The 21,858-nt window shown below is 45.6% G+C and overlaps 1 protein-coding gene across 5 annotated transcripts in view; it reads left to right on the top strand.

The window, feature by feature from the left end:
* The window catches only part of MOB2 (MOB kinase activator 2), a 252,972-nt gene that overhangs the window by 143,604 nt on the left and 87,510 nt on the right, over positions 1 to 21,858 (top strand). The window contains exon 2 of one of the 5 annotated variants that reach the window (XM_025207909.1): positions 2,237 to 2,305. The exons of the other annotated variants lie outside the window; for them this stretch is intronic. Within the exon in view, the coding sequence (XP_025063694.1) occupies positions 2,237 to 2,305 (69 nt within the window). The remainder of the gene's footprint in view (positions 1 to 2,236; positions 2,306 to 21,858) is intronic. 5 annotated transcript variants of the gene reach the window in all.

Here is a 21,858-nt window from a genome sequence, read left to right as displayed (position 1 = left end):
AGCAGGAGTTGAGTTTGGAAGTGCCAGCAGCTGGTCACTGCAATGGCATGCTAAAACCTTCTATATAAGTAGTTAGATCACTAGTGAAAACACATTGATCATAGTTTCATTTAGATGTGCATCTACAACAGAGTTAAAGGACAGCAGGGAAGCATCCACATTTGGTAAAAGTTTCTGAACTCTCCAATTGACAGAATGACATGGTCTTAAATTGGTATCAGATGGTTTCTGGTAACTACTGGTCCAAGTCCCCCCAAACCATGGATGTCAGACTGCTGGCACAATGCCTAGGCATATTTATTATGTATCCAAAATACCATAACCTATTTGATTACTTTTGCCTGGCTGTATTTCTTAGGCAATTCTCAGTACCTAGTATATTGGTCTTTCCCATCTTCACAACCTGCTGGAGCTTACCAGATCTGAACTCTTATCCTGGCTTTGTGACCACCCTCAGGAAGACTCCCCAGAGTTCTCTGCCTCAAAAGAGGACATATAACAGACTCCAAATCTTGTTTTAAAACAGATGAGTCCCCAGATTTTAAACTGTTTCAGTTTCTTCAAGAGTGTGGGTTCCCTTGCCACCCCATTCTCAAAACTACTGAATTGAAAAGAACAAGGGGGGTTTCTCATGGGAGCTGAGAGGAGAGTACTCTGCATCTCCTTCTGCCTCACCAATGGTAGACAGCAAGGCCATAGGAACTCAGTTTTCAGCCAGCATATGGGCAAGGTCAACTAGGGTTACCATATGTCCAGGTTTTCCAGGCCATGTCCTCCTCTTTTTTGACCCCCTGTCCTTGTGTCTGGGCGGGTTTTTTAATGTGAGCGAATGTCCAGGTTTTTGCTTTGCCTCTGCTTTTCCTGGGCATGAGCAGCTTGGGTGCTTAGGGCTGGGAGCAGCAGGCAAGGTGATTGGTTGTCAGGGATCACATGCCCCAGCAAGCTGCTTCCAGGTAATAGTGTGTGTGGGAGCTGTGTGGGCAGCAGGCCTGGTGGGGAGCAGGGGGCTGCAAGTCAGGAGTGAGGGGCAGCAGCAGCGCTGGGGGGGCAGGGGCTTAGGAGTGAGGGGCAGAGGCAGGGCACAGGCGTATCACTGCTTCCCCCCGCTCAAGCATATAGCCCCACACACACATACTCCCCATTCCTTCCTCCCTCCTACAAGTATCCTCTTTTTTGCTCCTGGAAATATTGTAACCCTAGCATCAATGCTGAGATTGCTGCGAACATGCTGGTGAAACTACTTGTGTCATATGAACAAGGTGTGCATGTTGAGGAAGTTGAAAAATCCCTGCATGGTCTGTTCACTGAATCTTCGGGGAAGTCGCATATTGCAGACTCCGTTCTAGTAAGCCAGAGGAAAAAGTCCCTGCTTCCAATCGCCCTGTTCAAGACGTCCACGCTGAGATGGTGGTTGAGAAGCTCATAAAGCAATGGTGCTTAAACCCTGGCTTGCAGGCCAGATCTGGCCCCAGAGCCATGTCATGCCCACAGATCTGTGAGGAGTCTTGCGGGCTGTGCCCCTGCATGCTAGGTCGGACATGCAGGGCAGCGTGGGGCCTGATTCCAGCATGCAGGAGTGGTATGGGCTCCTGGAGCCTGATCCCTGCTGGAGAGGGGCAGTGAGGAACCTGATCCCAGCTGAGCAGGGTCGATGTGGACCCCTCTGCTATCCCTGCCTGGCCCCCACGCACCAGGATTGGGCCCCACACTGTCACTGCCTAGCTGGGATTGTGGTTTGGCTGGGCAGAAGTGATGCAGGGCCCTAGGGCCCGATCCCAGCACATGGCAGTGGCATGGGGCCCAAACTGGCCTGCAGACTGGCTGCGTGCCATTATCTGGCCCGTGGGGCTAAAAGTGTGAGCACAACTGCCTTCAAGCATTTTTCTTTCCCACAGCTTTAACTATGTGGCTATAAGCTGCCAGAAAACATGTCTGCTCCTGCAAGCTTTCTGATACTAGTGACTTGTTTGTTGCCAGTAGCTCTGGCTCTACTCCATGTTTTGTATATTTTAATCTCCACTCAGCCTGGATTTAGTAGGAGAGAGCGGGGTTTGGGGGATGATTCAAATCACTTGCCAGCAATTTTACAAGAGCTCAGAACTGCCCTATAGATTGCCTTTTCCTTGTTTTCTCTGGTAATACTTTCCCTTGTCCTTTCTCTGAAGAACAGTTATCACTCATGATGGGCTCTCAAAGGGCAAGCATATTTTAAAAATCTCCTATATGTCTCCTCTAGATTTTCGAATGATAAAGAGAAACTTCTCAAGCAAGATACCCCAGACTTTCAACTAAGAATCATGCACAGGTCAAAGGTCTACCTTGTCAACTTTTTTTTAGAAATGAAATGTCAAAATAACAGCAAAAATGAAATCCGGGGTTCATCTCTTAAATTTTCCTCAACATTTTCCTCAGCTGGCTTGAGAGAGTACTTAAGGTTGAATGGCAGTTTCCTTTCAAGACCTACTTGTATTTTAGGACTAAAAGGTCTTTATGGTATCTAGGGCTTAACTAGTAATGCACATACTCCTACACGGTTGTTCTGAATAGTCTATTTAAATCAGCAGAATAAGTAAGATCATTGCTCAGCCTACACTTTGGTATAGTAGCGTCAGCCTTTCATGTTGACTGTAGTTTTTGTGGTGGCGTGTGTTCCACTGAGCAACCATTGTTTGCATGCACACACAAATATATAAAATCTGCTTCATAGTAAATTGCTGTAGCAGCTCTTTTACCTGACTGGTGCATTGCAAACCTCCAAAGGCATGTTCTGGCACTTACAGTTCCAGTGAAAGAAACAGGAAGCTAACTACGGATGCTTTTACACTTTATTTTGTTGGTTGGCCCTTTGGGGACCATAGACAATTCATTGTTGGGCTTTCCCAAGAAGGAAAAAAGAAAGTTGGGCTTTCCCTCTCGTTTACTCCTTCGGCCTAGGGGCAAATGAGACTAGGGGGCATCTGAATTCCAAGGCCTCCAGAACTGGGGCTTGCATGTAGGATGCCTGCCATGGATTTGAGAATATCTGAAGCTCTGAAATGAAATCTGGGAGGTGGGATGCTTGCCAGTGGCAGCGCCACACAGATTTGAATGACTGAGCTTTGCTCAGTCTATAGAATTCAGAACTGATTTGGCACAAGACATGGAATTCAAAAAAGCTTTTAGTGACAGAACCTTCAAACTACTTTATTCTGAGGGGTCTTCTCTTAGAAACAGCTGCTTCTCTATGTTCTCACATACATAAAAATGGGCTGATTGTCACACCAAAGGGGTGGGGGAGGAGATGGCCATTTACACGTGTGTGTGTGTGTGTGTGTGTGTTGGGGGGGGAGGAGGGGAAGGTGTTGTCTCCTGTTTCACAGGTATTTAAAGTGGGACAATGGATTTGCATGCCTGTAGGATCCTGGAATAAAAGGCCTGATCCCTACAGAAATCTGAAGTCTGTTTTAAGCCATAGAAAATGGGTGTTTGAGATTTTTCAGGGAAGGATATTCCATAGAATTCACCCATCGTCCCCTTCCCCATAAACACTATGAACAAAACCCATCATAGTATCAGAAGATGAAAGTGTGTGATTTTTCCATGAGGCTAGAAGCAGATGTGGATAGGCCTGCCAACCCTCCTGGATTGCCCAGGAGTCTACCGGAATCAGCATCAATCTCTTGGTGACTATTGAAAGCAATCCGGGAGACTGGTGTTGTGAACAGGTTGAACAGTACAGTTAATGACATTGTCATGATGGGGGAAAAAAAATCTCCTGGAGTAGCTTCAGTCAGAGTTGGAAAACCTAGACATGGATCCTGCTGCCCCTGGACAAAGCTTTTTATCCTGGGATCCTACAGAGGCCAAGCCTATAGTCCTACTTTAAGTACCTGTGAAATATCCAAATTAACACTTTGCCCACCCCCTACAAGTTTAATTTGAGATAATTGCCATTCAGTCTGCATGTGTACATGACTGTCCAGCACCTATTTTAATGTAGGTCATCAGCACTTGATTAAACCCAAGGTCTGTTTTTAGCCTGAGACAGGTTTTGGGAAAGGTGAAGAGAAAAAACAGTATGCAATCACTAAATCTCAGGTCACAAGGAGATTAAGATTCTGAGAGAGAGTAATGATCTAATCTGTACTTTTTCAACCTTAAAAATAAGCTATCTGGAGATCTTCTATAAATATAATAAAAGGTCAGAGTTCTTTGCTTTTAAATTTGTGACTTCTGCATTGGTATTCACAAATGCTATATCAGCCCCCACTTCATACATGTTTTTGTCCACACCTGTATGAGATGATCTTCCCATTGCTTAGAGCCCAGCAGGCATTGCTTAAGTCTTCAGAAATTTTGTTTTCAGAAAACAAGTGGAAAGGCAATTACAGTTTCTTAACACTCCAGCATGTCTTGTCATCCAAGATTATTTTAGAAAGAGATGTGGGGGTGGGGTGGGCTCATTTGTTAAATGTTAATGTACCCTAAGTCTATAGAGGGACCTTTCTAATATAGGGTCAGGGTACATGATGTTGGCCAAATTTCTTGGTGTGGATATAGCTTAATATCCACAATGCTGGGGTTTGTAACGTTGAAGTAAAATCATCATCTAGCCCCTCTCTCTCCAATTGGAACAAGCTGTTCTAGTAAAAGCCCTGTTTTATTAATATAACTATGTCATTACTAGGGCTCACTTCTGACAGAACTGTGCTGGTCAGGGATCCACATCTCTTTTCACTTGTGGAAGGTACCCAAGTTAAAGATGTGATTCACTTCCTGTGCTGGTTTGTCTAGTGTGGCCCAGTTCTTGCTTTTGTTCCAACCCACAATTGCAACAAATTGGTTACATACAGGTCATATTCTAGATTTAATTCTGGCTTCCTTTTGTTAATTTATTCTTGTTTATCATCACTTACCTGATATTACATCCAGGTCCCACATCTGGATCTTCTTGTATAATTTAGAGCTGGAGGGTATGGAAGTCAAAATCTGAACCTCATAGTATTGGTTTTGCTTGTAACTTTTCCTCTAAGTAGTTCTAGTACCTGGCTAACTGTTTGGAAATTTTCAACTGTCAGATATAATGAATCTGTAATCCTGAGCACTAGCCCTAAGTGCTTCTCCATGTGCAGTTGGAACTAAATATCAAATGTCTGCTGGGTTAAAATGCCAAAGGTACTGATTAAAGTACTTAAGGATTTATCATAAAAGGTTACCCTATTCCTTTTCTCTAGTGCTAGTACAGTAGTGTATGTGAACTCTCTTTTCTATTAAGAATACAAATCATAGAAAGTTAGGGTTGGAAGGGACCTCAGGGGATCACTCATCCAACCTCCTACTCAAAGCAGGACCACCCCCAACTAAATCATCCTAGCCAAAGCTTTGTTTAGCTGGGTTTTGGAAACCTCCAAGGATAGAGCTTCTACCACCTCTCTAGAGGGTAACCTGTTCCAGTGTTTCACTACCCTCCTAGTGAGAGAATTTTTCCTAATATCTAACCTAAACTTCCCTTGCTGCAACTTGACCATTGCTCCTTCTTCTGTCATCTGCCACCACTTCAGTGGTGGGCAAAATACAGCCTGTGGGCTGGATCCAGCCTGCCAGGCCATTCTATCCAGTCCATGGGGCCCCTAAAAAATTTAGAAAATTAGTACTGTACCTGCCCCTGGTGCCTGTCAAAGATGAGGAGCCAGGGGCAGTAGGACCCAGGGGGAGTGTCTGGCAGGGTCAGTTTGCTGGAGAGGTAGGTTCAGTCCGGGCCCCTTTAGGCCCAGCTGGAAGACTCTGCCTAACAGGGGCCTCTGGAGGCTTCTGGCCTGGGACTGCTCCTGCCTCCCCGCATCAAGGGAAATACAGATAAGAAAGTGGGGGGAGGCAGAGGAGGACCATGGGTGGGCAGGACCACGGGGCCTATGTCGGCAGGCCCAGAGCAGAGCAGCAGGAGCGTGTGGTGGGGGCTGCCTGGGGCACAATGGAGCCAGGCAGCACTGCTCAAGCAGGGAGAGGAGGGAGAGAGCTCGGCTCCTTAGTGCCCCTGGCAGCCTTTGCCCCATGCTTCTGCCACCCCACTCTGGGCCCCGTTCGCGCTGGCCTGGGTCCCATGCTCCCACTTGGCTGTTGCTGTGCTCCCACCTGCTCCTGCTAGCTGCCCTTTCCCCTCCCCGCTTGTTGCAGCCATTTCCCTGCTCCACCCGCTCGTTGGCACCACGTGATTTCCAGCTGCAGCACTGGGATGGCAGGAGCAGCTGGGACAGCAGAAGGGCAGTAGTGACAAATGGGGAGCAAGTGGCAGCAAGCAGCAGCATGGGGCCCACACCAGTGCCTTGGGGATAGGAACGATAGGAGTGCAGAGCCCAGGTTTGCAGGAGCACTGCGAGGGCTCTGCCTGCCATGCGGGGGGAGGTGGGAGCAGGGGCAGGTTGTGGGAAATCTCTCCCAAGCTACCCTCCCCCCCACACTTGCAGCTGCCCACAAAACCCCTCCCACAATATAGAAGAGTAAGACTTCATTTTAAGCCATTATACAATCACCTCTATGTATGGTACACAAATGTATGTAAATTGGGACAAAATTATTTTTTGAAATGAAATTGATGAATGTTGTAAGACGTTTAATTTTTACAATATAATTTGATGTATTTCTGGTTCTGAGATGGCAAACCCTTTGCTGAAAGGAGTACTTCTGGGGAGGCAAGAGGAGGGGCTTCTGGTGGCAAAGGTCAGGGGATGGGGGTGAGACTTCCAGTTGCAAGATGGCAACCAGAGGGTGGGGCACCTGTCAAGGGGTGGGGCTGCCCATATGGCCCTTGATGGCTTGCCAAAACTGAGTAAGCCGTCCTCCACCCAAAATAATTGCCCACCCCTGGTCTAGCTCCATCCTCTTTCGAACCCTCCCCTTTAGGTAGTTGAAGGCTGCTATTAAGTCCCCTCTGTCTTCTCTTCTCTAGACTTAAATAAACCCAGTTCCTTTAGCTTTTCCTCATAAGTCATGTTCTTCAACCCCCTCACCATTTTTGTTGCCCTCCCCTGGACTCTCCAACTTGTCCACATCCTTTCTGTACTGGGAGGCCCAAAACTGAACACGGTACTCCAGATGTGGCCACCCCAGCACTGAATAGAGGGGCATAATCACCTCTCTTGACCTACTGCTCAGTCCAATCGCTTATAAAAACAAAAAAACCAAGTGCAACTATTAACTGCATTTAAAACAATTGATTAATTAAAGCGGGTGTCAGGACAATTTGGATTTACAGTACTGTTTACAGTGATGTTGTAGCTATCATGGTACAGGAATTATGCGAGAGGCAAGGATTTATTTGATCAAATACCTTGCATTTGAAAGCTTATCTGACTCTGTCCCAATTATGCAGTCGGTCCAATAAAAATATCACCCTAAGAAATCCTTCCCTCTCAATTTGTAGCACAGCAGAACACTTGAAACTCTGAATCAGTGGAAGCAACCAGAGAAAGGAAAAACGATCTCTGTCAAGTAGAGCAGTTAAAGTACATATATACCACATCTCTCTCACCTGCACTTGTGCAAAATACGTTAATACTTCAGGTTTAATTTTTGCAAGAGGAATTTCATTGGCTTACCAGAAAGGAAGCAAAATGACAGACACTGTTAGAGGGACTCTTCTGCTTGATTCTGCAATCTTGCCTTTTCCATTAAGGTGATGTTCTGCTGCAGGTATCCAGGTTGTAGCCATATTGGTCTAAAGACAAAAGGAATAAGAACTGTGGTAGAAGTGATATCTTTTATTAGACCAACTAGATGTTTGCAAAAAAAAATAAATTCTTTACGTGCAAGCTTGCAGGCACAAACACCCTTCTTCAGGCATAGGAGAAAAAAATTGTAAAAGTTCTCCTAGATAGAAGAGAGAGTTCATATTTCACAGGAGAGTTGAAGGTGTTCAAAATCTTCTGTCTGGAACAGTTCATTTTATGGAGATTAGGCCCAGAGAAAAATTGGAATAGTCTGTTTGCCTTGAAGTTGTTTGGTGGTACGCAGGATGTAGTCTTCTTTCCTTCTGATTATGGTGTTTCACATTTCACAGAAGAGTAAAAAGATGGAATGCTCTCCTGGGCAGGAATCTGTGATTTATGCTGCAAGCTTTTACTTGGTCAGGTTTGTGAATAGGTGAGATCCTGAGTGACTTAGCTGTGGCAGCAGAAGTTGGTAGTAAGGCTGCATTTATACTGGCAAAACAGCTTTACTCTGTTAGCTTGTTTTGCTTATGGGAAGGGAGATGGTCATTAAACTAATAGGCCAGGTAAAATTGCATTTTACAGACTAACCGAATCTGTGATGCTTAAGCTTTCGTGAGCAACAGCTCACTTTGTCAGATGCTATGAAAGAACATGTACAGGTTTCCCTCACTTTATGCGGGTTCTGTATGTGCAAATTTGCCCTTATGCGATGACCATTTTTATACCAAAAATTCATTATATGCAAGGTAAATTCACTCCTATGTGATCAGTGTGGTGGAAGCCCACAGTCAGCTGCTTTGTGCAGTGCATTGTGGGAGTGAAATGCACCAAAATATAATCTCCTGTCTGGATCTGTGCTGCTTGCTCATTGTCTGCGAGATGTGTTTCTGTAGTTGCCATCCCCATTATGGTAGTGCCCTGTGTTTGTGTGTACTGTTTGCTGTTGGAGAGTACCAAAATTGTCTTCTGAAAGTGGTAGAAATGGGCCTCGGGGTCAGTACAGTCGAGGTCTTGGACCGTATCCCTTTTTGTTACATTGTAAAGTGGGTTCCCTTTATGTGAATTCGAGTTATGCGCCGTTTTCCAGGAGCACATGTATAGCATAAAGCAAGGGAAACCTGTATCTGATGTGTATTCCATATCATCTGAGGAAGCTGGTGCTTATGAATGCTTGTGCACTTCTGATTCAGTTAATTTATAAAGTGCAACTCTAGGTAGCCTTCTGTCTGACTTCAGACTAACAAGGCTAACTACCTCTCTTGAACTTTGAGGGTGTGGACACAGAAATTCTTGGAGCCCTTTCAAAAGGGGAACAAAAGGGCAGGAACTGGTAAAATTTAATTGTGATGTCTGAATTAGCTGAGGACCTGGTAAATTCTAATTACCAGGTACTTGTGAATGGCTTTTCCTGGGCCTTGTTGGCAGAGAGAGAACTTGGAAAATTCAAGTGTCAAAATTATTCCAGGTCTGGCACCAAAAAATAAATATTCCATGCTCTTACAGAGGTGAGCAGTTTCTGGTTCTAGTACTTTATTTTTGTCTGTGATTTAATAAGCATCTCTTCCATGTTATCAGGATTTCTGAGAAAAGGTTTATGCATCTAAGTTTACTTTGTTGTAACCTTTTGATCTATTCACATTTAGCAAAAATCAACAATCATCTGGTGAAAAATTCAGTTTATATAATAGATGCACGTGTCTAGCTCCCTGCTATTAGAAATGGCGGGTTGAACAGGAAAGGAAGTAAAGCCGCCTAATCGGAGATAGTGTGATCCTGTGATTTATGCAGGGCAGCTTGCCCAGCCCTAGGCTGCTGGAGGATATTTTTCTCTGCAGTGTGCAAGTGCGACTTTAGAGCTGCCTGTTTCAAACTAGCCTTGTACAAAACATAACCCTCTTAAAGCTCTGTAATTTATTGTGTTCCTCTTTCTATGCAACTGTCTTCAGCTTGAGTCTTTTTACAACTTTAAGGAATCTGGATATCTGTTACTTGGGCTTGTGGAGTTGCCTTGTATTTCTGGGGTTGTGATGAATACTTGAATGATAGTCACGGCAGGCTCAAGTGGAAGAGGGAAGAGCAGAAGCTGTTTCCAGGCTAATTGGAAGACAAGAAGCCTACAAATACCTTCTTCTACAAGGTTTTTGGCTTACTTTGAGGGTGGCATGGGGTGTTGAACAGGTGTTTCATCTCCCTCCTCTCTGTTCCACTTTTCAGTTTTCTGCTTCTCTTTTGAAAAAAAAAGGTTCAGGATTTTGGTGGAGGTTAGAGAGGAGTGGGAGTATTTTACACCTCAAGGCTTTTGTTTGGCTGGAGCGATTTCCTCTCCACCTCCTGTTAATTGGTTCAGCTGGCTGTTTCTTTTTGTTCCCTCTTGATGACTCAGAGAAACAGGAAAGAGATCCCTTGATTAACAAAAAAGCCCTACCAACAAACAGGTGCCTCCGTTCTTGGCTAAACAGAGAACAGACAAAGCTCCTCATTCTGGATTTTTTCCTAAGATTCCTGTCCAGAAGTATGAGGCTCAAGAGGAATGGGTCATATACCCTAAACAGGTAAGAAGGAGACAGCATCTTTTACTACTTTGACTTTACCATTAAACCTGCATGGAACCTCAACCTTCCCCATCCCAGTATGGCACACACGCACTTTGGGTGATGGGCAAGTGTTTTGCTCTAAAAGGCAGATCACTGGAGTATGCTGTATGTATCCTAGTTAACTTCTGACTTTGTTAATTTTCTTTCATTTAGCATTTGGTCAGCTTTTTGTTTTTGAAGAGTGTACATCTGGAAAGGGATGAGGGTGGAGTGGAGGGCATGAAGGGGGAGAACAGAATGTGAAGTGCTGCCTGTGCAGTGCATTGAAACGAATTACATTTTATCTGAGGGTGGAATAAACCATTGCTTAGTAAAGGTATTGAGTTTCAGAAAGTGCATGCTTCTTTGGGAGAAGGATGGCATTTAGTATTTTGGTCCTTGACATTTATAACTTTGTTAGCAAAAAGTCCTTACTTGGTACAAAATGAGGACCTGATTTCAGTAACGATGCCCTTTCTAAAGGGACAACTGTCATATTCCAATTGGTGACAAACTGGTTGAAAACAATTAATGACAAATTGGTTGCAAAATGGAGTTTTGTATAATTTTCAATATTTTAAACTGTCCTTGCAGCACTGTACAGTTTTATGGGTGTAAAAAAAAATACTTCTCTTCAGTTACCTCCTCTGTTGCTGTGTGAGAGGTTCTCTCAAAACAGGATACTCGATACAGAGGAATGTGTAGTAAATAATTAATCTTTCCTTAAATTGTTTGCGTCCCCTTTGTTTTAAGGAATCATATTTTGCTGTATAGAGATATGGATAGAAAAGGGAGCAGCAGCCAATGTTTTTGGAAGGTGTTAGGTTTTTCTCCCTCTAGTGAGTGAGCACCTCATCCAACAGAAAACTACTTTTGTCCCTTCAGATGAGCCAAATACAAGTTGGTGGTATCTGCTGATGACTGACTTCTAGAGTTAAAACTGTTTCTACTTTAGTGTCATTTTACTCCAGTGTGTTGAATAGGTTTTGGGTTTTTTTTTCTTTTGTAAGGGACAATGACTAAATCTATTGTGCCCATAGGTCCTCTGTAGAGCTGTGTTGGCCCTTCACCTCTGGAGGCTTGGGAGTCAAGTACAGCTGAAGACTAGAATGAAACTCCCAAATTCATTTTTATGTTTGGCAGTCTCTGCCCAAGACCAGCATTAGGGCTCTGCGAGGCTTTGGACAGAGCTTTGGATCCGGAGAAGCTTCAGGGTCTGAAGCAGCACATCCGGGTCGAAGCGCTGGCCTCATTCGGCTCCCCAAAGCGGTTCGGAGCTCCCGAAGAGCTTCGGAGCTGCCTCGGAGATCTAGCCATAGGGTATAATGGGGAAACAATAAAATATATATAACTTCGTTGTTTTTGTCCAATCTGGACGAAACTTTCAGGGGTGGTAGACTCTGCAGAGAGGATGAAGCCTGCCAAGTTTCAGGGAAGTCAGTGCAGGGGTTTGGGGGGAACGGCACCCCAAATTCTTGAAAGCAAAACTCATGTCACAGATGTGTGTTACAACACAGGGGGGTCACAACTGCAGGGGTGGTAGCTCTTACTGAGGCCACAAAGCCTGGCAAGTTTCAAGAAGGTCGGTGCAGGGGTTTGGGAGAGCTGCCCCTCAAGCTGCGGACAAGCAAAACTGGTGCCGTGGGTGCTTGTGGGACTGACTGTGTCTGTCTTGGGGTGGGGAGGGGAGACACTGCTGCAGGCCTGGCTGCTAAGCTGCTGTGTTACCAGTTACCAATCAGTCATGATTCACTCAGGGACCAGCTCAATACACAGGACCTAGCTACTACATAACAACTTAACGAGCATCAATTAGCACCTACAAAACCAGGCTAAGGAGAGGAAAGAATCAATACAGACCATCAACTGCCTCAAGACGGACACAGTCTTGGCACGAGTTTTCCTGTCAGCAGCTAGGGTCCCAGAACCCCCCTGCACTGATCTCAACACCTGACAGGCGTCATGGCCACAGCAGGGGCCACCATCCCTGCAGCTGTCACGCCGCTGCGCCTTAGCACACGCAGTGTCACCTATGGCACGAGTTTTGCTTGTCTGCAGCTTGAAGGGCTGTTCCCTACAAAGCCCTGCACCAATCTTCTTGAAACTTGGCAGGCTTTGTGGCCTCAGTAAGAGCTACCACCCCTGCAGTTGTGACCCCCCTGGGTTGTAACACACATCTGTGACATGAGTTTTGCTTCCAAGAATTTGGGGTACAGTTGCCCCCAAACCCCTGCACTGATCTTCTTGAAACTTGGCAGGTTTCATGCTCTCAGCAGAGGCTACCATCCCTGCAAGTTTCATCCAAATCGGATAAAAAACAACAAAGTTATAGCTATTTAATTGATTCCCCATTATACCCTAAGGCTGGATCTCCGAGGCGGCTCCGAAGCTTCGGAGCCACTTTGCCCGGATCGAGGTGGAAACCTGGTCCGGAGCTATGGATCAGATTGTAGCCATGCAAAGCAGCCGGATCCGAAGCCAGATCAGATCGCTGCCGACTCGCACAGGCCTAACCAGCATGGGGTGTATGGGGCTTGAAGTGATCTGTTTTGGGGAAACCCACGCTGCTTTTGTCCCTGCTGTGGCATGCACAAGCCCAGTGGCAAGCTGTTGCTCATTCTTTTTAAGCCATATGTTTATGTTTGAATCATCTTACAAACCCAATCTAGTTTTGATTTTATAGGAAAGGAGATCTAAATATTTAGATACTGAAGTCTTCAGAAAGATTCGTAGAACTATAATAGGAATTTGCTGCTTAGACACGAAGAAAAAAATGTAAAAACTAAGGTAAAACGCAACTTACCTGTAATTGAAAGTTTCTGGCTTACAGTGCATCTATAGAGCGTGAAGTTAAGTTTGTTGTATGATTAGAATTTAGTTGGGGGGGGGGATAAAAGATAAGAATATTCTTATTACCCGTTATTTCAGGCGGTGGCCTGGTGCAAAAAAGGCTTATCTTAAGTTAGGGCAAGGTCTAATAAAGGTTCATTATTTAGATTCAAAACACAGTATTGTTTGGTGACAACTAGTCTTAAGGTTTACATTGTGTCCTGGAAGAATAATTGTCTATTCCACTGATAACCATTTATAATATACAGTGTAGAAGCCATGAGCAAGAAAAGGTAGGATGAGATTTATGTGTAGATACTTTACCCCACTCTACATCTGAGGACACTATCATTACTTTGGTGGGGGGGGGCAACTTTGATCTTGATAGGCCATTGTGCCTGGTAGAGTAATCACTTGACTTCAAATGCTACCTTAATGTGAAATAGGCCAGTGGCACACTAGGTGTCTCTATGCGTGCTCCGGGGGAGAAGGGCACGTTTTAAATAGAGCCACTCTTGGGAACCTCTCTAATTAAAATGCCCATAGTGTTCATGTTAAAGCACGCCTGCTGCCAAAACATAACCCTCTTAAAACTCTGTAATTTATTGTGTTCCTCTTTCTATGCTACTGTCTTCAGCTTGAGTCTTTTTACAGCTTTAAGGAATCTGGATATCTGTTACTCGGGCTTGTCTGCTGCACACTGCCCCGTATTTTGCTGCTGGAGTGTTCTAACTAGAAAGCTCCAGGAGATGCAGGTAATCTGCTCTAATTAGAACGTGTTGGGCATGTGTATAGGTGCCCTTAGATCAGGGGCAGGCAATTATTTCAGGTGGAGGGCTGCTTAACGAGGTTTGGTGAGCTTTTGAGGGCCACATGGGTAGCCCTGTCCCTTGAGAGTTGCCCCACTCCCTGGTTGCCATCTTGCAACTGGAAGTCCCACCCCCTAACCCCTGACCTTTGCCACTGGAAGTCCCTCCCCTTGCTACCCGGAAATAGTCCTTTTGGGCAGGGGGATTGCCCTCTTAGAATCGGAAAAAACCCCCAAATCATACACTAAAAATCAAACACTATCTATAATGTGTTTTAATTTTATTACAAAAAAAATTGTTTTTGCATAGTGTGTATATATAGAGACGATTGCATAATAACTCAAAAATAAATTCTTAGCCTTATATATTTTGTGTGTGTGTACAATGGGTGGGGTGTGGTGGAATGTGGCTGCGTGTGGGGGCATAGGGTTCGATGGGAGTTGTGTATACATGGGAGGGTTGTGGGGGCAGGGTGTGGGTATGTGGCATTTATGGGGCGTGGAGGGGTGTGGGAAACCCCGCACACTCCCTCCATGGTGCAGCAGTAGGCGGGGCACTCGTTCCCAGTGCAGACACTGGTGCCCGGCAGTGCGCAGTTCTGGCCAGCACTGCATGCTGCAGTGAGGGTCACAGCCCCTGCTGGGCCTTCTCTATCATTGGCCCTTCCCATGGTGCGCACACAGTTCCTGCATTCGCGTGGCATGGGAGGATAGTCCCACATGCTGGAGCCAGCTATCTTCCCTGCCCCCTGCCACGCAGGTCATGGGGCAGGCAAGGCAGCTGGCTCCAGCACGGGACTTCCCTCCTGTGCCGCATGAGTGTGGGGGCTGCACGTGCATAGTGGGAAGCACTGGTGATAGAGAAGGCCCAGTGGGGGCTGTGCTCTTCACCATTATGTGCAGTGCTGGCTGGAGCCTTTTGCCTCCAGGCACAAGTGACCTTGCCTGCTGCTGCCACTACTGACATGGTCTGCAAGGGCTGCGCACAATGGGAGGAGCATTGTAGGGGGTCCCCACAGCCTGCCCATGCAGGCTCCACACTGCCCCCAGCTGCAGCTCGGCCCCTACCTCTTCCCTACCTGCTGCCCGGAGCAAGCAGGACACCGTGGAATCTGAGCAGGTCCCCAACAGCTGCAACAGCCCTGCCCAGAAACTGCCTGGTGACTGGGCCAGGCCCTTCAGCCCATCTGGGTGGGAGCGAGGCACAGTAGGGTATGTTGGGGGCATGTGTATATGTGGGGGCCTCACTCCCACCCTTGTGGACAGAAGGGCTGGACAGGGTGCTACTTATTGATTGGTGCCGCAGGCCAGATGAGTGCCTGGTAGACCGGATCTGGCCCACAGGCCATATTTTGCCCCAGGACCAGCTGGGTTTGAGGGGAGGGAGAGGTGGGGGGCGCGTGCAGCAGAGCTTGTCTCAGCAATGCTGTCCAGGGCTGCTCTGCATAAGGCTGAGCCCCACCTGGGGCTGCCCACAATACGCTCCCACCCATGCCATGCTACCGCCTGCGCCTACTGGCCCAGCCCTGGCTAGCACACAGCTTCTGTAGGGGCTGTTCCCAGTGATTTGCAGCCAGCCCAATGCTGCTTTGCTCCCCTCACCTCCATCAAGGAGGCAGAAATAAGATCAATTAAGGAGAGGGGATTTTCAATCTAAAATCTTTGCTCTGTTCCACAGCCTCCTTTGTAGAGTTTAAGATTACAAGTTTAAAAACAAATTAGGGTGACTGCCCCAGGCAGGCCCTTCTGCTTTGGGGGGCCCTGTGGTCAGTGCTGCACAGGCTGTACTGTGGCTGCCATGTGCCACTGCCAAGCACTGCTGGCTCTGGTCACTTGCTGCTGCTGCTTCTGCTGTCATGTCTGCCCCACCCCGACCCCACACAGGCTGATATGCCCTCGGCCCCACACACCCCTAGGGATGGCTCTGCCTGATGCAAAAAAGGTTGAGAACCACTGCTTAACACAATCCAGTCTGCAGATGATTTTTTTTTGTTCTTTCTTTTCCCATTCAAATCCGTTTTTAAAAGTTTGCTGTCTGAGATCAACCACCCTCAGGTCAGCGTTGGAGTGTTCAGGCTGTTTAAAATGTTCCCCCATAGGCCTGCATTTCTTTCCATAGCTGATATCAAGAACAGTGTTCGTTCTTTGTCATGTAGGGACTCCCATTGCCTGTCCGGTGTAGACAGCAGAGAAGCACTGTAATGAGATTTTTATTATTTTTCAGGTATCCATTGAGTCTCATTTCCAAATAAACATCTGCTCTCTATGCTCTCTGCTCTTTTTCTAGTCTAACTTACAATGTTTTTGCATGTTAATGACCTTGGCTTGAGTTGTCAACCTGAAGCCAGTTACCTGTCTGCCTTGTTTCTTAAGTCTAATGAAGTAGGGCTCATAAATACTTCTGCTCTATCAAATACCTTGTGTGAGGGAGTTGTTCAGACTTTGGATTCCCCCCATAGCATGGAAGGCATTTGTAAAGGCTTTACATTTTTTTGTGAGCCTGTCCTCTGAGAGAGAAAGCAAAGGCTCTTGCTTCTAATATACGCACTTGTAGAGTAGGTAAAGGAGGACACTGGAAGGGGACAGCATGAAAATTAATATTTTCTCTGCATGTCTCCAAGATTACAATTTAGACCTGTCCAGTGTGATGCCAGATAAATGTTTGCTTCTGCTGCCAAGGCTTTTCTTGTACTCGCTGCACCCTGACTTATTGAGGTTATAATGAGTCAAAAACAGGAAATTCCCATGAAAAGCTAGAGATGTAGGTTTATAAATACAGGTCTCCTAGGCTGTCACTCAGCTGGTGTGGACTTAGCATACTTGCAAAAAATAAGATAGGGGAGAAATGAGTTGCAGAAAGCACTTCCTTTAGAAGGCCGTGAAGGTTAGCTTGGAGATGGTCGAAGGACACGTAGGAAGTCTGCCTTCATTCTGCTAGGAATGGAGCAGGAATCTCAGCTGCCAGCATCTCCCTGGCAATGCTGTAAGTCAGCTTTGTTGTTGCAGTGCTAGCTTTCAGTGTGTTGCTAGTATTTCTTTGCATTGCATATTTTCCTTTTGCAGATTGTCCCCTTTGGAGGTCATCCTAACTCTGGTGTGTTTTTGTTTTTTTTATTTGCTGAATGTTGTACTTATTGGAAGTGAAAAATGCATCAGTCATTAACTTTTTGTATGTAATTATTCTCTTTGCAAGTTCTGTGTTTTTATTACCTCTTCTCCTGAATCCGTTCTCCACCTGGAATCACAGCGAATCAGCATTACTCTTGGTATGCTAGGGAGGCCAGGATGAGAGTTCTAGCACCGTTGACCTCTCACCACCTTCCTCCATGGTTTTTTTTCCTCCATATGGTTTATTTATAGGAGGATGTATAACCAAGCATGATCCAAACCCACTTAGAGGGCATATGATGTGGGTTAAACTTTTAACAGGTGGATAATCACCTGTGCCTTGTTAAATCATTAAATATTGGTTTCCACACCCTTTGTATTGCTGTATCTATTAAAGCTGTCAGCATAACTACCCAAATTAGAGGACTATGCCACCTTCATTGTGGCGTATCTTTTGTAGGCTTTGCTGGTATAGCTTATATCGGTGCCCAGTCCTCCTGTGGGCATGATCTGGTTCCCGGGGTGGGTGCGATGGGCACCATGTGGAGGAAGTGGGAGTAGCCCAGCCCTTGGCCTTGCCCCTGGGAGGGAGGGGACATGTCCTGGCCTGGTCGCTATCCAAACATGGGGGAAGGGCCGTGACACAGCTCTGACTGGCCACATTGGGTTTGGAAATTTGGCCACAGGAGTGGGTGGCCATATTAATGGCCACCACACCCCTGCTGCCATATTTCCATACCCAGCCCTGTGGACTGGATGGGGTGGCTCTGCGAGTTGCATTTGGCTCTCAGGCTGCAGGTTGAGCACCCCTGGCTTGTATCATAACAGCAAGGTACTTGTAGTGTGGCATCGTTCATTGACCAAACTGCACTTCTGCAAGTATAACTTCTTATAGCCCCGCCTCAAAAGAAATAAGCTGTACAGAGAAAAGCTCATGTCTACTGGTGAAACAGCATCTGCATTATGGCTTTTGCTAGTGTTAGCTACACTGGTCACATTTTATTCATTTCTGGGAAATAATTTGCCAGAGAGAGGGACCTTTCCAGGTGAGGTGAGATTGTATGAGCATGCAGGAGCTTGCATCCTCTTCTACAGTTTCTCAATATCTGTATTTATGCATGAGCTCCAAACTTCCACTGAGTTCGGTTGGCGCAGGCAGTTGGGTCATATTGAGACTTCATCAGATAAAGTTTCATCTTCTCTGAGACCCTGATCTAACTGAGGTGCTGAATGAATGCTGGTTGGGATCTATTACAGTCCCTACAAGAGGTGAAAAGAAGGTAGTGAGGTGGTACAGGTGGGAGGAAGGCTTGGAAACAGTGTTTGCAGTCAATTAGCACCTCAGTGGTGGCTAAGCATTTGTTTAACCCTCTTGAAAAACTCTCCCTGTTCAGCCTATTGTGTCAACTGACCCTGTTGTGATTCAAACAGCTGAGCCCCCTTTTTTTACAAGGCCCTTTTGATTTCTTCTGTGTTTGGAAATGCTTGTTTGCTCCTTTCAGCTGAGGGGTGTGGGTGTGGATGTGGATGGTGAGAGTCCTCTGATTGTTGGAGACTACAAACACTTATTTGGAAAGCAAGCCAGCATGAGGCACCTCTAGCTAAGAAAATTGCTGATTCTGTTTATGTGCGATTTCATCCTACAATGTACAGCCAACTTCAGACAGCTTGCCATTCGTTTGACCAATTGCCTTGAGTTTCTGCTTAATTAATAATCTCTATATATCATCCACTTCGGCCACTGACAAACAGGATACTGGGCTAGATGGACCATTGCGGTGCAATCCTGTTTGTTTGTGGGGGGAAAAAAAGTATTTCTTTTGCAAAAACTTAGTTGGGCTAATAAGATATCACCTCTTCTACAAGTTCTGATTCCTTTGTGATCTGATGGCATTTAGGTTCCCTCCTCCCCCTCCAGTATGTTGAACTCCCCCAGAAATTGGTGCGAGCCCATTGATATTTCTGTGGAAATCACATTCTGTGCCACAATTTCTTATTTCCATGCAGGTAGGCCACAGAGCTATTGGTGTGGCTTTTCTTATATAGGACAGTTTTGAGCCTCAGTCTCTTAATAGATGAAAACTGGGAATGAAGCTTACCTAATCAAGATGAACTTACTTAATCACAGTAAATTAATTGCGAGAACCTTTGAAACCAGTTAATGCATTGACTTCTTAGGGTGAGGCAAGGAGGAAACTACAGGTGCAACGATGCATTGGTTCGATATTCGATCGGTACTGATATGAAGAAAATTGTCTATATCAAATATCGGCCCTATGGGGCAGATTAATTCGGCCGATAAATGCCCATGCTGTGGCGTGGGACTGGGAGCAGAGCTGCGGCAAAATATGGGGTGCATGCAGCCTCCTCCCAGCACCGCCGGAGCCCACTCCGAGCCCAGCCCCCGGTGACGGAAGCCCTGCCCCACACCGATCCAGGGGCAAATGCCACCCCCACCCCTCCCCCCTGGGCTGCAAGCAGTGGCAGGAGCTGCCTCCACCACATGAGCCGTGGCTCCATCCTGCAACCTTTCCTAATGCGCGCCCCCCCCCGCCTTCCCCTGGGCAGCACCTGCCCCTGCCCCCTCCCTCACCACGGGGGTGTTGATCTGCCCCCTCCCATAGCCCTTCCTTCCCCTGTTCCCTTCCACTGCATTGGACTTACTACCTGGAGGCAGCTGTATCAGATATTGGATCGGTATTGGCCGATATGCCTCCTTAAATATTGGCTATTGGTATCAGCCCCCAAAATTTCTATCAGTGCACCCCTAGAAGAAACAGTCTTGCCATTAATCCATACTTTTTATTGGTATAATAGAATTGTTGATGTCTGAAGCAAGATGGTTATATGAGACTTAAAAGGTGGAAGTTGATGATGAATGAATGATGAAAATCCATTACTTTCCTATGGTATGGAGAAGTAAGATCTGCTTCCTCTCTTTCAAACCATTGATTATAACTATAATGTCTCTAATATGCTCGCCTAACTTTCTGAAATCATTAAATTTGATTTCCAAGGTGGACTCCACTCCTAGACCAACACAAACACAGAGAATGTGTGAAGAAAAGTCATCTTTTGCTTAACTTTTCCCCAAAATTATAGAAAGGGTAGAGAGCTGAAGATATCGTATCTGAAAGCTTTTTACTTGGCAGACCTGCAAGTGTGTATACAGCAAATGCATGCTAACCAGAGTAACAAACAGCACATGACAGCCCTTTAGGGTAGTTCATCTGACAGACGAAGGATGTGTGAAAACCCATGACATTTTTGAGAAAAAGTAGTCGAGTGAGTTCTTTGTAAAATTATTCCACACCATAGATCCTAGATTGGGGGAAAAATTACAGACCAATGAAAAATAACGTTGAGGGATCATCCTTGGAGATGCTGAAAGTCAGAAGCCATCAAATAGATTGAGTACTGTAGTTTTCCCTGCCTTAGGAAAGGCTCCTAGTGGGGGAAAAGACATGAGGCAAATTATAATTCCAGGAGTGCTGATATTAGCCAGTGGTGATGTGATCTCAAGGTAAGTCTGTTTCTTTCTTGGTCTGAGATGACTGTGCGCTCCGGTCTGATAATACCAGGCTGTAGTTAACAGAGGTTTAGGGGAATACACATCCACTTTCTTGAGTTAATTGTGAACTGATTCATTGCATATTTCACAAGTGATGTGTGAGTTGTCCATAATTCTGCTTAACTAGCATTAAAATAATTCTTTTTAGTAGATTTTTAAACACATGGATAAGTATCTGTAGGTAGTGTTGTGCACTTGTACAGCCAAATCCACCTGGTTTGAGGAAATTCTGACTGCTGAGCATGTAAAATGAAGGGAGAGGAAACAAACCTTTTGAATCAGCAGAGTTCAGCTAGCACTATCTTTGCTAGTACAATGGACAAAACTTCCTTTTCCAAACAGTTAAAACTTTCCTGTACTCCTGGTCTTTCCCTGTTGAGTCAAAAGAGCCTGATTGTTGCTGCAAGTATGCAGCAAGTCAGCATCTGGCCTGGACTAAGAAAATGGGGAAACATTAGCACCACATATCAAGCACCATATGGAGATTTTACCTGTTGGAGAGCTGCACCTTTTATGCTAAAATGATCTACAAAGTTCCACTCCCTACTGCCATTATTTATATTAGTGCTGCCCATGATTGCAACCATCTCTGATTCTTTAAGCCTGTCTTTTTCATGCATTGAGAAGTGAACAAGGAAATATATGGTACCTCAGTTATGGTCTGATAGTATTACACTGCAAGATCTCAGAGGTGTAGGTTGTAGCCAAGTTGGTCTAAGGACATAGATAGACAGGGTTATTTGGGTAAATCTGATATCTTTTATTAGACCAGCTCAAATAGTTGGAACAGTTCTTAGCAAGCTTTTGGGTACAAATACCCTTTGTCAGACTGAGGAAGTATCTGCAAATGGTCTGTGCTCTTCCTGGATGGAGTGACACTACAAGATCTCAATACTTTACAAAACTCAACTGTCTGTTGGATTGGATGCTGTGACCCATCTTCTGCTACTTGGAAAGGTTAGCACTGGCTGTCATGTAGCAAAAAATGTTTACAGAGGACTAGAAGGATACTTGAAGCAAGGAATAAGATTATTAAAGGAACCTACATTTGGTTGGGGACATCTGAAACTGATTAAAGAAGGTACAGAAGAAAAAAAGTAAGGGACGTCAGAGTGGGAAGGCTGGCACTTAAGAGGGTGACACTTGAGACCTGTTGAGGCTAAAAGTCTTAATTAAAAAACTGACCAGCACAGTGGATGAATCGTAAGTAGCTGGCACTCATTGGGTGGGTGAAGGACTGCTGGCAACTGTGTTAATGAAGGGTCATTTCTTGTTCATTGT

Source organism: Alligator sinensis, unplaced genomic scaffold, assembly GCF_000455745.1.
Source record: "Alligator sinensis unplaced genomic scaffold, ASM45574v1 scaffold5_1, whole genome shotgun sequence".
NCBI classification, from domain to species: domain Eukaryota; kingdom Metazoa; phylum Chordata; order Crocodylia; family Alligatoridae; genus Alligator; species Alligator sinensis.
The sequence above is the reverse complement of the archived record's forward strand: the minus strand, read 5'-3'. Positions and strand labels throughout refer to the sequence as shown.